The sequence below is a fragment of the Cannabis sativa genome, chromosome X, assembly GCF_029168945.1.
Source record: "Cannabis sativa cultivar Pink pepper isolate KNU-18-1 chromosome X, ASM2916894v1, whole genome shotgun sequence".
Classification (NCBI taxonomy): domain Eukaryota; kingdom Viridiplantae; phylum Streptophyta; class Magnoliopsida; order Rosales; family Cannabaceae; genus Cannabis; species Cannabis sativa.
The window spans coordinates 48,109,621-48,126,132 of NC_083610.1; the positions used below are offsets into that span (position 1 = coordinate 48,109,621).

The window sequence follows — 16,512 nt, forward strand, 5'->3', positions numbered from 1 at the left end:
CTTGGTTTAAATAGAGAGAGTTCGTCAAAATTAGGGTGGATTCAGAATTGGAGCCCTAGAAACAAAGGAGGAGGCTAGAAGAGCGGCTTGTGGCGACCCGAATCAATTGCTTCAACTAGTTCTTTCTCTTCTCTTTAATTTTTCTATGCTATTTTCTGTTTCAATGTTAATTATGGATTTGATTATGGATGTTTTGAACTAAACTCCTATTTAGGGAGAATGATGAATGTTGTTTAAGTTTTTCCTAGTTAATGAATAATTGCCATTCTTCCATCTTGATTGTGAACACTATTCATATTTGTGTTTAATTTCCATGTGCAAGATTGATCACCTTTTACATGTTTTATGATCTCAATTCGAAATCTGAAAAGTGAGAATTGAGAATGCTAAAATTGGATAGTCTAGGTTTTGATGTGAAACGAAAGTATTTACATAGCCTTTGTGACATTTAGATTATTGCTTAATGCTGATTTCATGTTAGTTTAATTAAGAGATTAATTAGAGAGCATGAGATTTAGAACCTAGAAGATCTGAAAAGAGCTAGGTTAATTTATAATCTGTCATTCACTTCAAGAGAAGGATAGCAATTAGACATTAACATTGGTAACTTAATAACAGGATTCGTCTCCCTATTCTCTCATCTTGATTAATATTCACTTGTTTCTTTAAGTTTCTTGAATTTCTTTCTTCCTTTTTCAATCATAAATACTTTTGATTTGCCAAATAGAATTATAAGTATAGTTTAGTAGTAATTAATCCAATTCCCTGTGGTTCGACCTCACTTGCGTGAGTATACTACTTGATTGCGTGCACTTGCGTAGTAATTAATAATTTTCGCAACAAGTTTTTGGCGCCGTTGCCGGGGAATTGTATAAAGATTGATATTACATAAAATTATACTAACTTCTACTTTGGTTAATTCTTTTTTGCTTATTTCTAATCTGTTTCTTTTAGATTAAATTTTGTAATATTATTAAAAATTAAATTTTGTTCTAATTTGGTTTTTCTTTTTAGTTTTAGTATTAATTTTGTTGTTTCAAATTTTTATATTTTTTAGTACTAATTTAGTTTTTTTTTTTTAATTTTACTAATGTTTTACTTATGAGTTTGACCTGCAAGATAAATCCAGATGCTATATCTTGAGGATTTTGTCCAACAACACAATGAACCATTCTATTCTGCTTGGAGGAGATTTAAAGAGCTTGGAGAGAGATGTTATCCCACTTTCTCAAGTGGATGTTTTACATGGCTCTTTTATAATGGACTTAACGATGAAACAAGAAGCTGGGTTGATTACGGAGCAGAGGCAACTGGAGCGCCTCTATTAATGAGAGGCTATGATGTAGTAAATCTATTGAATTATATGGCAGATTTTGATTACGACTGGCATTGGGATCCATCACTTCAGGGTTGGAGTCACCAATACCCACCTTATTGCCCAAATTCATCCCAATAAACTGAAAAAGAGGAGCAACTAGTATCACTTCTACAATCACTTCCAGGAGAGATTAACCGCTTAACTGACATGGTGAGATCCTTATGTGATAATTCAATGACTCATGATTCAGAACGTAATAACTCCAATGATGAAAGTTATGAGAGTTGTTGGTACAATGAAGAAGGGTCATTATTTGAATACAAGGAAGATAATGAGCCTACAATTGAAGATCAAGATCCTTGTGAAGAGGAAATCATTGAATATGAAATCACAAGTGAGGGTATGGATAGCCAAGTAGAGAGTGAGCAACAAGAAGAAGGGTTGTTAGATGAAAGTATAGAAACTGTGACATTGGAGGATGAAGAAGAACACGGCATCATTGATTCGACTTCATCAATGATATTGACTGATAAACCACCAATGAATCCATATATTTCATCAACATCATATTATATCCTCTACGAGCTACGAAAGGCTTCTCCCCAAGCACATCATCCAAAGTCTTATGTTGTTGGTGCTGATTTTAGTCCAAACTCATCACTTGCCAAGCTTGAAGGCAAGTACAACAACAATTGTCAAGTTGTCTTGCATGACGCTTATTACGGGTGTCAACCACTTGTTGATGTGGCGCTCAGGTAAGTATCTCTCAACTACAATTTTATTTTAACACATTGGGGACAATGTGCATCTTTAGTTTGGGGGGAGAGATTTAATTTTTTTCAGTTTCTTTTTTCCGTTTTTAGTTAGTCTTTGTTATCTTTAGTGTCATGTGTTGATAGCTTAGTTGGAAGATTGATTGAACCACTGTTATTTGCTTGTGCAATTGATTGGAATCTTAACCGTGTGCTTGAGTCATAACTCTTTGAATTAAATTGGATGTGTGTTAGAAGGTTGTTCATTTAGATGTAAAACATTTATTTTTGACGCGTATCACTTTTGTTCTATTTGGATTGTGGAATGATTGGCTTGACATGGAATAGAATTTGTTTGACATACTCTCTTGAAGCGAAGCTGTTGTTGATTTCTGTTTGGAAAGTGATTTAGGCAAGTTTTCTTTGGATCGATTGAGCCTTTCAAGCCTACCTAAAAAGTTTTATCCTTAGTTTACCCAAAGTTGAGCCTTAGCCTATTTTAAAAAAAAATTCACCACTTAACTAAGCTTAATTCGCTATCTTTAACTACTTTCATCCTCAACGTACCTTATTATGCCATAAGCTGTTAAGCAAGTTTGGGAGGGAATGAATTGTTGTAAGTGGGGGAGTAATTTTGAAAGTAAGAGATTGGAAAAAAAAATAATAGTTGTTATGTGTTGTGCCTCTATTGTAAAAAAAAAGAAAGAAGAAAAGAAAATAAAAGAAAAAAAAATAAATGTGATAATTTCTTCTTGAGAATCAAATGTGAACAATGAGGTGGGCACATAGGAAAGAAAAAAAGAAAAGTGTAATCTCTTACTAGTTTCTTTGGGATGAAAGAATGGATAAGTGTGGGTGCTTGTTTGGTATAATTGTGCTTATGGTATAATGTAGCCTAAATGACTTCTCATCTACCCATTTTACCTAAGCCATGCTATTATAACCGAAAAAGACCTTTTGATTCCGAGCAAGAATTGTCAACATTAGTGGAGAAAGGTATGTCGTTCAAGCTTATTGAACATGGGTTAGCGGAATGTCGGAGAGTGTAGAATGGTTGTGATATGGGTGTCAAAAGAGGTGTTTTGTGTCTATATGAATTGCTTACATCTGAACTGTGCATCCAAGTTAATTCTTAGAGTTATTGAGTTGAAATTCTGGTTTTTGATTTGCTTGAAGTTGTGCAGGTGGTAGTGGTAGTTCAATCATTGGAAGGTTTAGTTATCTATTACATTTGTTAATTTCAGTTTGAGTTTTAGCTTTACTCGAGGGCGAGTAAAGATCTAGTTTGGGGGAATTTGTTAGGCTAAAATTAGTCTAAGTTTCGGGTTGTATTTTCGGTTAGTTTTTACTCTTTGTTTCTAGTTTTAGGGCTATTTTACGCTTGATTTTTTTATTTCAGGTCCCCGGGTGTTTAAAGAAAGTACGTATAAGAATCGAGGACAAGTGGTGAAAGAATCGAGAAGAAAAATCAAAAATTGTGTCGCTGCCTGTTCCAGTCGCGATGGGGAACATGCCAGTCGCGACGGGAACTGGCAGAAAGATTTTCAAGAAATCGCAGCTTAACCCCGTCGCGACGGGGGCATTGCCAGTCGCGACGGGGACCCAATGACGGGATTTTTGGGCAGTTTCGTAATTTCACGAATTTTAAAGGTGAGACTTGGTTTAAATAGAGAGAGTTCGTGAAAATTAGGGTGGATTCAGAATTGGAGCCCTAGAAACAAAGGAGGAGGCTAGAAGAGCGGCTTGTGGCGACCCGGATCAATTGCTTCAACTAGTTCTTTCTCTTCTCTTTAATTTTTCTATGCTATTTTCTGTTTCAATGTTAATTATGGATTTGATTATGGATGTTTTGAACTAAACTCCTATTTAGGGAGAATGATGAATGTTGTTTAAGTTTTTCCTAGCTAATGAATAATTGTCATTCTTCCATCTTGATTGTGAACACTATTCATATTTGTGTTTAATTTCCATGTGCAAGATTGATCACCTTTTACATGTTTTATGATCTCAATTCGAAATCTGAAAAGTGAGAATTGAGAATGCTAAAATTGGATAGTCTAGGTTTTGATGTGAAACGAAAGTATTTACATAGCCTTTGTGACATTTAGATTATTGCTTAATGTTGATTTCATGTTAGTTTAATTAAGAGATTAATTAGAGAGCATGAGATTTAGAACCTAGAAGATCTGAAAAGAGCTAAGTTAATTTATAATCTGTCATTCACTTCAAGAGAAGGATAGCAATTAGACATTAACATTGGTAACTTAATAACAAGATTCGTCTCCCTATTCTCTCATCTTGATTAATATTCACTTGTTTCTTTAAGTTTCTTGAATTTCTTTCTTCCTTTTTCAATCATAAATACTTTTGATTTGCCAAATAGAATTATAAGTATAGTTTAGTAGTAATTAATCCAATTCCCTGTGGTTCGACCTCACTTGCGTGAGTATACTACTTGATTGCGTGCACTTGCATAGTAATTAATAATTTTCGCAACAGTACCCTATATGTATATTTTAGGGGTCGAGTCTATTCCACAATTCCCTATGTAACACATATCTTATTTAAACATGGAAGTAATATGATGAGTTAGCTGCTGTCAATATAAATTCTTGATCTTGATTGTATGTTCCATTTCGTTTTACTGTTGTAAGTAAAAGTTTGATACTTTTGAAAGTTCTTTGTTAAAGTTTCACACTACCTTAATTGAGTGGGAGAATTTTAAAATTCTATACCCATCTTCATTAGGTTGATAATTTTGATAGGTACTTAAGAACACTACTGAAAAGCGAATCTAACCATTCACATGGATAGGTATAACTTATCAGAATTATGAGAATAAGATAAAGAACTCTAGTTCAGTCCATTCGAATGACTTGAACCTAGAATTCTTGATCCTCATGAAATATTATGGTATCTTAATTTTGATCACTTTATCTCTGGCATGTATTTTTCACTTCAAATACTGGTCTGCTATGTTAATGACTTAGTCTTAACTTAAGTTTCAGACTAATACAAAAGTCACAACTAGGTAACTCTCCATACAATAAGAGGTTAAAAGTATTATTTAACCAGACATCTGCTATTGAGTGGGAGCTATCTGAGATGTAATCAAATAGGGAACATTAGAAGATATTCAAGAAATATTTATGAAAGTGATCTATATGATAGATATTAAGGAGTTGTGTATCAGTTATCCTGGTATCTCACCAACTCATTTCGAGACCTATGAGATGGTGCTTACTTTGGCGGTGGAGGAATTATTGAATAATAATTCAAGCTCTACCAGAGAAGAACTATAACTTTGTTTATTCGAAAATACCAGAAAGTTATATCACTAAAGAAAAGTCTACACTGTATTATCTCAATTACATATTTTAAAATATGAGAGACATGTCTTCTGTTAATTCAGATGTACTTTTAAAACAGTAAAGATTTCAGTATCCCTTGATGAGTAAAGCATATAGTAAAGGATGTTTCATAAGTATTTATGAACTAGTTCCAGAAGTTTGGGTGGATTCAAATATACTACACTTGATCTGAAGATCAAGACATCAGATTGACCTATTTGCACAATTTGTTTTATGTTAGTGCAAGTGGGAGTTTGTTGGGTTTTATGCCCTAAATAAAACTCTTTACAATCTGATTAGTTATCAATATAAAAAATTTGAAGTGATTGATGTTTGCATGAATTATACATGCTAATGGTTTAATATGTTTATTACTATTATACACAGAATCAGTTAAATCCAGATCATATGTTTATTCATAATTACAGTATCGTCAACACAGTGGAATGTGATTGTGATCATATGTATCAAAAGACTTGGTCCCTGTTTCATCAGTGTTATTGGATTTACACTAATGTGATAATCAGCGATGATGTGTACTTACACTTGGAGTAAGTGTTATGTTCTTTCCAGGACATTAGTAAAGTATACTAGTTTCGAATGTATGGAGTATACATTGGACTGGACCGATATTGCAACTAAGTTAAGATATTACAAACTTACCGTTATACATATCTTTCCAAGTCAATATCAGTAGTTGATCTTAAGATTAAAAGAATCTAAATCCTGATATGCTTAGGCTCAACTCAGGAGTGCTATTCATGTTCTTTGATTTATTAGTTAAGCCTACTTTTAGGTCAGGGTGATACGTATATTTTGGGAACATGATAGTATGATTGAGTGGGAGTGCTGAACATAAATATGGAATCTATAGCTTCTACTGGTGTATAGAAGTCAAGTGATGATTCCCTTCGAGCTTAGCAAATAGAAGTAAATGGATGAGCTCTTGTTTAACTGACTAATCATTAGATCACTAAACACCATTTACAGGTAGCTAAGTGTTTTAAGGGGTAAAATACATTGAGGGGTGAGAACGGTAAAGAAATCCCATCTCGATGTAGATCATCTATATAGAGGATCTTCAAATCACAATAAGATTATAAAAATGGTTAAATGAGATAGCATATTGATATCGTGAAACATACAATATGCTCTATATAAGTCTGAGAGTGCAATTCTAAGTTCTAAGAGTGGATTCAACGAAGAATTAATAAGTAGGAATTTACTTGGTAAATTTGGTTCACTTATTGGAAGCTCAGCATATAGATCCATGGTCCCCATTCTAGTTGAGAACATTCTGCTTGTAAGACTCAATAATTGATTCGTGATTGATCAATTATAATTCTAAAGTTAGACTATGTCTAATTTTATGAATTTTTCACTAAGTAGGGGTGAAATTGTAAAGAAAAGAGTTTCTAGGTTTATTTATTTATTAATGGACTTTATATGTCTAATTAATAATTAAATTAAATGACAATATTATTTAATAATCTATTTTAGTTATTAAATAATTAGTTTTGGCATTTAAAAGGTTAGAATTGGAAAATTGGCGTTTTTGAGAAAATAGAAATAAAATTTGATAAAACTGCAAAATCAAGTGGGGCCCACTATAACACCATGGACGACCACTTAATGAGGTTTTTTAAATTAATATTTTCATTATTTTAATGCCAAATAATTCCTAACCTAAACCTAGTAGTTGCCTATAAATAGAAAGTGATGGCTCAGTCAAATCATAAGTTTTCAATAACATCTTCTGACAGAAATTTCTCTCTTCAGAAAAACTGAGCCTTTCCTAGTTTCTATACCTGGTCGAAACCCTCTTCTCTTTTCTCTCTTCATAAATTTCGAACCCTAGTGAGAGAGTAAGTGCCCACACACAGCAAGCAGTAACTCAATCATAGATTGGAAGACTGTGAAGGACCAAACTTGAAGAAGAAGGACATTCGGGCTCAGATCTTGATTATACTCTGCTACAGAAAGGATACAAGGGTTAGAGATCTGAGTGGAAGGAGACATTAATTCCGCTGCATCAATGTAAGGTTTTCTTAACTTTATATGTGTTTAATTTATCGTTTTAGAAAGTTCATATTTAGGGTGTTTAAACAACATACTTGTGAGTAGATCTAAGATCGTGGTAAAATAAATTTCCAATATAGCTGTCATTAGACTTAAGTGGTCATAGTCTTGTAGGTGCAGATCGGGGGTTGTGTCGTCAGACTTTATTGCGTGTGGCAGTTCCAACACGCCTCCTCCCATGCGGCATTAAATGCGAGATGACTACTCAGAGGAAGCCTGACACCTCCCGGAGATGCTTTGATGCCATCTTGATCTCCGGGAGCATAGAAAACCTTGCATGCCTTCTCCGGGAGGCATATCTAGGATAATGCCTTTCTTTACAAAGACTTAGCTATTAATTTAAGTGCTAGAACCTTTGTCTCCACGTGCCCTTGTTTGGTTGGTCCACGTACATTGGGCAAAATCAGGGGCAACAATAACAATTATGTATATATATTTTGTCTTTTTCTCAAATCTCTTTATTTTAGGAGAGATTGAAATTTTTATGTTTAGAGGGAAAAAGTCTCCCTCCACCTCTCCTTTCCCCCCCCCCCCCAAATTGTTATCCTGAATCTTGTTCGGGTTACGTAACATGTTTCTTTGAATGACATGTATCATGGCATCAATGCTTATATGGAGGAAATAACCTCACAAAGTGTTCGCCCAAGACATACACCTTGTCGAATGTAATAACAAATAAGCAAGATAAAACTCGCTGCACAGATTGCACGAAGTTAAACTGGTCAGAGAGAAGCGGTCAGAACCTCGCGTGATCCAATTAGGGAAACCGCGTGCAACAGACTCGTTAAAGATTATTTCCCATTTTATATGTAATCAAATTCCAATTTAAGGAAATTTCTATGTATTTCTCACAATTTAAGAAAGTCATTTATTTCTTATTTTTGTAGTTTAACAGCTTTTGAGAAACCAATTTCTATTATAAGCATCTCCTATAAATAGTGGAACAATTCTATTGTAAAAGGATTCGAAATTATTCTTCTAAGAGCTATTACACCACTCATTTTCCTGTAATGCTGTAAAGCTTTCGAGAGAGATCAAGTTATACTTGTTTCTCTACTCATAAGTTAAATACAACTAAAAAAAGAGTAAGTTATTACCAAATAATGGGACTGAACCTCTATAAAATCTTGTGTTTTTGGTTTATGCTTAATATTAACTATATTCTCGTTGAATCTAATTGATTCTAGATTGCTTGTTAGACTCAGTGTTGTTGGCCAAAAATAAGATAAACAAAAATTTAAGACAACTTGTAAATTTTAAAAAAATTCTAAATAGTTTATAACTTTGAAAATTAGTTTTAAACAGTTACTTACTATGTGTATAAGAAAAATAGTCGTACGTGCAACAAAATATATAAATTTTATTTTAGCATTGTAAATTACTTAGAATTTTTTGAAAATTTATAAATGTTCTTAAATAAGTATAATGTACATGATCATGAAAAAAAAAAAAATTGGACTAAAAAGCTCTTTTGTATGCTGAAACAGATAAGGAATCCATCGAAATACTTCTTTAAGGGTGTACTGTAGACTTACCTAAAAAAATTTAACTCCTCTAATAATTTGGTGAGTTTGGTTGGATTTCTTTTTTCAGTGATTGTTATTCTTAATTTTTATAATATTCAAATAATTAGATTTATAAAATAAAACTATAATATTGTATTTTAAATTTAAAAATATTATCTTTGTTTGTTAAATTTTTCACTTATAACCAGTTCTAATTATTTACCAAATCAGCATACAATAATAGATTTTTACACTTAAAAGAAAATACATTGAAGAATCTCAACAATATTACATAACCACATCAAGAATAAAGTTAGTTACCACGAATTGTAACTAACTCTAGCTCAATCAACTACTCAAATCTACTCTATAAATAGAAAAAAAAAAAAAAAAAGGCTTAGAGTAGAACTTAACCCGAAAACTTGTCTTCAACTCATTTCACATTTCACATGATCCCAAGTGATTTTTTTTTTTTAAAAAAAATTACATTGAGAGATAAGTGTTATACATGAATTACTTAGGGAGTTACACCTCACAATACATTAATTTAGGAGTTGTTCGGGAACCATTAAAAAATCAATTTTTTGATTAATTAATCAAAAACTATGAAAAAACTACAAGATTTTGTTAAGTAAAATTTATAAAAAAAAAAAAATCCTTTCCGAACAGGCCCTTAGCAATATTTCAAAAATAGCTAATATTTTGATCAAATTTAAAAAATCAGCTTTTAAAAGAAGATTATGACTTTTAAAAAAGATAAGTTTAGTAGGGATGGGGAAAACTACTTTTGACACGAGAACATGACTAAAAAAGCACATGATTTCTCTAATTTTTTTTTTTTCCTGAAAAAAAGACACATTTTGAGGGTTATGGTTAAAAAAGTTGGAAGATTGAGGTGCGGGTTAAAAATGGGTCAAATCCATTTGATACGATAATTTTTTGGATCGAGTTAGACTAAATGTGTGACACGAATTGACCTAAGTTCAATGTATGATTGAAATTATATAATTTATATTTTTCATAGACAATGAATCTAAATTAGAGAAAATGTTATTTTTTTAAAAATACACCATAATTTCTATTTGATAATTATTTAATTTATTTATTTAAAATATTATATATTTTTATGCAGTGTATAACGGATCTAGTCGACGCGTAATTGTAACAAGTTGACATGTGAATATAATAAGTCGGATTAAAGTTGATATTACTAGACACGAAATATAAGATAGGTTAAAGTTAATTGAGTAGATACATTAATTTGTAACGATACATGCGACGCAAATATAATGACACGACATGAATTGTCAACGCTAATTTTTAGATATGAAACCAAACTATACACAAGTTATCAACCACATACCTAAACGCCCATGAAAAAAAAAACATATACCTAAACGTATCTTTATATATTGAACTAAACAATATGTACCACATATATAAAAATAATATTGTATACTAAACTAAAATTGTAAAACCAATGTAAAAATATTTTTTAAAAAATTAAAATTATTATTATTTCCTTGAAATTTTACAAATTATTTTTAATTTACTTTCACTCGTTCTAAATGTATTGAGTACTTATTTTAAAGTATTGTTATTGGGCACCAATAATAAGGGCACACCCACATAAAAACAAGAATAAAAAATTGAAAGAAAAAAATGTATATATATTTTAGTTAGTTACGACATATATTTATAATAAAAGATAATATTTATAAACATCATATTAAATTTTGTGTGATGGTTAAACTAGATTGTATATATGATAGAAGTCAAAGTTTAAATTTCACTAAGAGCATTTTTTTTTTAAATTTTGGGTCCAACACTGCTAATAGTGTCTAATATCTTTTATAAGTGATGTGTTATAATTGATTAATGATATTTTTTAAAAATTATTATCTTAAATTATATAAAATCAGATACATATTAGTACTAATAGCACCCTTTAATATTTTTCTTTATTGTAGTATAAAAATAAAAATTAATTAAAATATATATGTTTTTATTTTTTTTTTTAAAAAAAGAGGAATCATATATTGGAATATTTCGTTGGGTTTGGGATTGGCTTTGGTGTTGACTACGCCCGCATGATAGCAGCCGCCCAACCCAAGTCGTCCTCACACTCACACAGAGTACAGACCCGACTCTCTTTAATAAAATTATAAATTATTATTTTCTTTTATTAATTTGTTGAACGGCAAAATAAGAGACACACGCGTGGAAAGACGCGACTTTCTTTTTCTGAAAGACCAAAGGAAGGAGAGATAATCTTTCCAATTTTCCTATATATTAATTATTATTATTGTTAAATAAAAATTATTAGTTGAATTCTTTGTTTTATTTGATGATAAATTAAACATTATATTTTTTAAAATAAGAGTATTCTTAATTAATTTTTTTTATTAAAATAAAATTTAATAATAATTTAATTTAAAGGTATTATAACAAAAATATTTGTATTTTTTTTTATTTATTCGTGCTAGAAATTATCATCAATTTAATTATATTAAAAACAAAAATTATTAAAAATTAAGCTTAAGATTTTATTTGTATTATTTTACAAAATATAAAGTTCATTTTACCATTTAGTAAAATAAAAGATTCCATAAGTAATTTTTACAAAACATTAGAATCTAAAATGGTATTAACCTCTTATTAATAATAATAAGAGTAATTAACCTGTTTTATGTTTTATTTTTTATACACTTAACTTTTTTATTTTTTTTTTGTGACTTAATCCCTTTAAATTTATTTTTCTTTACAAATTTGAGACGTAAATTAAATATCATCGTTAAATATCAATTGGATGACTACTTTTTACACCTGTGTATACGTGAAAGTAAAATTTAGAAGCTAATATAATAATAATCCAATTAGTATTTAACGGTAATATCGAGTTGACACTTCAAATTTACAAAAAAGAAAAAATATAAAAGGCTTTTACCACAAAAAAAAAAAAATAGAGTGACGTTTGAGTAGAAGTAATGAAAACATAAAATAAGAATGAGAATAAGAATAAAATAAAATAAAATTTAAAATGCATAAAAATTGATGAAAAAAAAAAGTCATTAAATCTTTTTCACATTACATTAGAATAGTCTATTATTCCATTACAAAATAAAATACTACTTCTACTAAAATAATGGAAAATTTATTTATATTTTAATACTTTAAAATACAACCAAATAAATAAATAAAATAAAAATTATTTTCTTTTTATTCTATTACATTTAATTACCTCTAACTAAATATCAACATAGTCTATAAAATTCATTTAAAAAAAAAAACATAGTCTATAAAATCAAAATAGTAGAAGGGGTTTGGCCGCAATTAATATAATAATAATAATAATAATAATAATAATAATAATAATATTGAATGGGCATTAGTAGATTTTAATAAAAAGGAAAAAGAAAAAGAAAAGGGGGAAAATACTAAACAGTTTGTTGAATTAGACAAAGTCGCGGGGATTGTGTGTTGGTCGTCGTAGTCGTCGGAACTGAGAATTGAGATGGTGAAGGAAACGGAATACTACGACGTCCTCGGAGTGAGCCCGACGGCCACCGAGTCGGAGATTAAGAAAGCTTATTACATCAAGGTACAATCTTCTGATCCATTTCTTTCTTATCTAGATCTCTCCGCCATTGATTCAATACATCATACTCACTCCTACCTATTCCATTTCTTTCTTCTAGGCTCGCCAAGTTCATCCAGATAAGAACCCAAACGATCCTCTCGCTGCTCAGAATTTTCAGGTAAAACTTAAAACCTTTGTAAGTTTATCTCGAATTCAAGAAGAAGATGTAGAAACAAATATTTTTCTTTGTTTCAGGTTCTTGGGGAGGCTTATCAAGTACTAAGTGATCCTTCCCAACGACAAGCTTACGATGCCTATGGAAAATCAGGAATTTCAACGTTAGTTTCTTCTTCTTCTTTTTTTTTTTTTTTTTTTTTTTTTTCTAGTTTACAGTATAACTTTGATTCTAAATTATAAAAGTTATTTGTGTTTAGTGAGGCAATCATCGATCCTGCTGCAATCTTTGCTATGCTTTTTGGAAGTGAGCTATTTGAGGAGTACATAGGTCAGCTTGCCATGGCGTCCATGGCTTCAATGGACATGTTTACGGAAGGGGAACAATTTGATTCTAAGAAGTTACAAGATAAAATGAGGGTATACTTTACTTCACTTCACCCCATTCCTGCTCTGATGCCATTCCCGTTATCATTACCCATTACATCTTTGTTCCTTTAACACACTCTTTTTCTTCTTCTTACAGGCTGTCCAAAGAGAACGAGAAGAAAAACTTGCAGAAACTCTCAAGAACCGACTCAACCAATATGTGCGAGGAAACAACCAAGAATTTTTGAGTCATGCTCGAGATGAAGCGGAAAGGCTATCCAAAGCAGGTAAGGCCTCTTATATTATCTGATTGAATCATACGGTTCTCTGTTCTGACAAAGAAAGTTCATTCTGCAGCTTATGGTGTTGATATGTTGAACACAATTGGCTATATTTATGTAAGACAAGCCGCTAAAGAACTAGGGAAGAAGGCAATCTACTTGGGTGTGCCATTTATTGCCGAGTGGTTTAGAAACAAAGGGCATTTCATCAAATCCCAAGTAACAGCTGCAACAGGTTATCAATCAGATATCCTTCATATGATTATTTAGGTCTGTACAAATAATTACAAGTGTAAATTACAATGTTTGTTTTTCGGTTGGCCATAGGTGCAATTGCTTTGATTCAGCTACAAGAAGACATGAAAAAGCAACTCAGTGCAGAGGGAAATTACACAGAGGAAGAGCTTGAAGAATACATGCAAGCTAACAAAAAGTTGATGATCGATTCTCTTTGGAAGCTCAATGTGGCAGATATCGAGGCTACTCTTTCCCGTGTTTGTCAAATGGTGCTTTTGCTATTCTGTCCCCCCCTTCCCTATATTGATTTGATTCTGTTGTTTTGGCTTAGACTTAAATAGGATGCTTATTATATTAGTCAGTATGTGATGATCTGGACAATGTTTGTTTTAGGTTCTTCAAGATAACAATGCCAAGAAAGAGGAGCTCCGTGCACGAGCAAAGGGGTTGAAGACTCTTGGTAAAATATTTCAGGTATTCCTTCCTGGACCATTTCTTTTTTCGTCTTTTTTATTGGAAGTTTTCAATTGTCTCATAATACACTTCTTGGAAACTATTGGATGGACATAGACTGTTAAATCAAACAATGGGAATGAGAGAGAAGCAGAGGTACATCAACTGAATGGAAGTGAATCGAGCTCATGTTCCCCTAGCTCTAACGGTGTTACCACCCCAGCATCTTCAAATGTTGAAGCACAGCCTTATTCCACACTCGCATCACAGCCTTCTCAGGTACACGCTATGCTGCTGCTTATGTCAAGTCTCATTGGGTCAAAAGGGAAACCTTTATGTTACGTGCAACTGTTTGGTGATCTTGTGTTATTGAATTCTTATAGAGCCCTTACGTGGAGGCCCCACAGTTTACATTTAACTTCCCAACACCAACAGCACCGCCTGGTGCCCTGAGAAATGCTTCGACAGGCAGCGATTAGAGGAGAAAGTTAAAGTTGTTGATCCATTTGTGTGCTGTGTAGTATATGGAGATGGAGGCGTTGTCTTTCCTGTATGTAATCAAAATCAAAGTTGTGGTTGTTTTGTCTTGTCTTGTGCCTTTTATTTGGAGATGGAATTGATTATACATATTTTTACATGTAGACAAAGAAAGATGAAGGTTGGTAGATGCTACTATGATAGACATATAATAGACCTTATATTCTTATTTCAAAGTCACCACCAGTTGGCTGCCTTGTTGTGTAACATGCTGCTGGAGTGGCTGCATTTTGTGTTTCCATTTGCCTCTTTTTTCTTCGGTACGTGTAACGTGTGTGTATATTTGATCGATCAATGGTCACTTGGACATTCATTCATGTACAGATCAGATACAACAATCGATCAGTCTGTCCTCATATTTGGCTGATAATATTCAGATATGATATGAGAATGTGCCGCCTCACCATGTTCACTTACACATTTTTATCACTTCATCACAAAAACATCAAAGTTTTTTATTAGGCGAGAAATTTATTTATTGATCTATTATTTTGAATAATTCTAATTTGTGAGTTGTGTTAAGAAGATCAAATTATTTTTGAGTTTGTTTATTTTTAAGTTTCTTTATTTGAAGTGTCAATTTAATCAACATAGCTAACAAGTGAAAAAGTAAAGGGGTAAAAAAAAATTCACATGCATCATATCATTAGATTTGGGGAAGAAAGAATCTAATTCTATACGAAGCCAGAAAAAGGAGAAAATGAAACCAAGCAAAATGGACCAGAGAATGATGATTGTAGGAGTTCTATTCTGCCTACCCAGAAGAGTAAACCCTTGAGGAAAGGATATAGATGAAGAATGACCCAGAAAGCAAAAAACAGTATATGGAGGACTTTGTCCAGACGATCAGAAAGATTGATGGGAGGAGAGCCTTTGAGTGCAGACCTTGCTGGGATACAGTACGGATCTCCACCCATGGCAGTGCATTAGAAAGCCTGTCAATATGTCCTCTGTTACCGAACCATATATATATATATATATATATATATAGATGCATATCACATACATACATAGGTTAAGATGTTAGATAGGACTTGTTAGTTACATCATACATGTCTGTTAGTTAGTTGAGCTTAATGCTTTCGTAATATAAAATTCATATAACTAACTTAACCAACTCAACTAACATGTAAACACGTCCTAATATCTAATTCATACTTGTTTTCCCCATTCTGTTTTTCTCTCACAGTCACAACTAATCACATGGATGGCTTCTTTGAGAAGAGATGCAGAGAGCATAGCACTTGTAATTCCCACCATTCTGTTCCTCTTGCAGAGTAGATGCAATGCAACAAAGAAAGGCAACTGCCCATATTTCTTTTCCAACTTCTGCTCAGATGTCACATTTGAACTCTCACCTAAAATTAACTCTGTGCAAAGGTAAGTGTAAGTGCCATATGCCATTCCACCCTTTTAATATGAAAACGAAATCATCAAGCAAATCTCCTTGCTCATATCAATCTCTGGCTTCATGGCATTATATTCTTTTTTTCTCTTTCCAAAGCAATTGCATGTCATAGTTTATGGATGATTTTTATTTGTCCACAAAATAGTGGTGCACAAACAAAAACTATCGATAAAGTATGATAAATCAACGATAATCACGTTTTGGCTGGAAAACCATATCCACCACCATCTAGGGTCTCAAATAAACATAAATTCAAAAAAACTCACGGAAACCCAAGAAAAGCAAATATCAAAATACATACAATGATCAATTTAAACTAAATTTACTAAATAAATTCTTAACTTAAATTTTTTTTTTTTCAAAAAATAACAAAAATCTAACTTTTCGTCAAGGGGTGGGTTGACAGTGGGAGAATGGCGGTTGTCAGGGGTTCTGGGTCGTCGAATGGTAGAGTGGGTCGGGACTGGGT

The 16,512-nt window shown here is 32.0% G+C and overlaps 1 protein-coding gene across 2 annotated transcripts; it reads left to right on the forward strand.

Moving 5' to 3' along the window:
* Nucleotides 1–12,340: 12,340 nt before the first annotated feature.
* LOC115719409 (chaperone protein dnaJ 10) lies at nucleotides 12,341–14,952 on the forward strand. Of its 2 annotated transcripts, XM_030648453.2 has the most exons (10): nucleotides 12,341–12,605; nucleotides 12,703–12,762; nucleotides 12,840–12,922; nucleotides 13,019–13,178; nucleotides 13,285–13,414; nucleotides 13,485–13,643; nucleotides 13,736–13,914; nucleotides 14,039–14,119; nucleotides 14,216–14,377; nucleotides 14,482–14,952. In XM_030648453.2, the coding sequence occupies exons 1-10, from the start codon at nucleotides 12,519–12,521 to the stop codon at nucleotides 14,575–14,577; spliced, it is 1,197 nt and encodes a 398-aa protein (XP_030504313.1). In that variant the 5' UTR covers nucleotides 12,341–12,518; the 3' UTR covers nucleotides 14,578–14,952. The 2 variants fall into 2 exon arrangements, with proteins under 2 accessions (XP_030504313.1, XP_060962461.1); XM_061106478.1 differs by having other exon boundaries at nucleotides 12,383–12,605; nucleotides 14,216–14,952.
* Nucleotides 14,953–16,512: the final 1,560 nt, after the last annotated feature.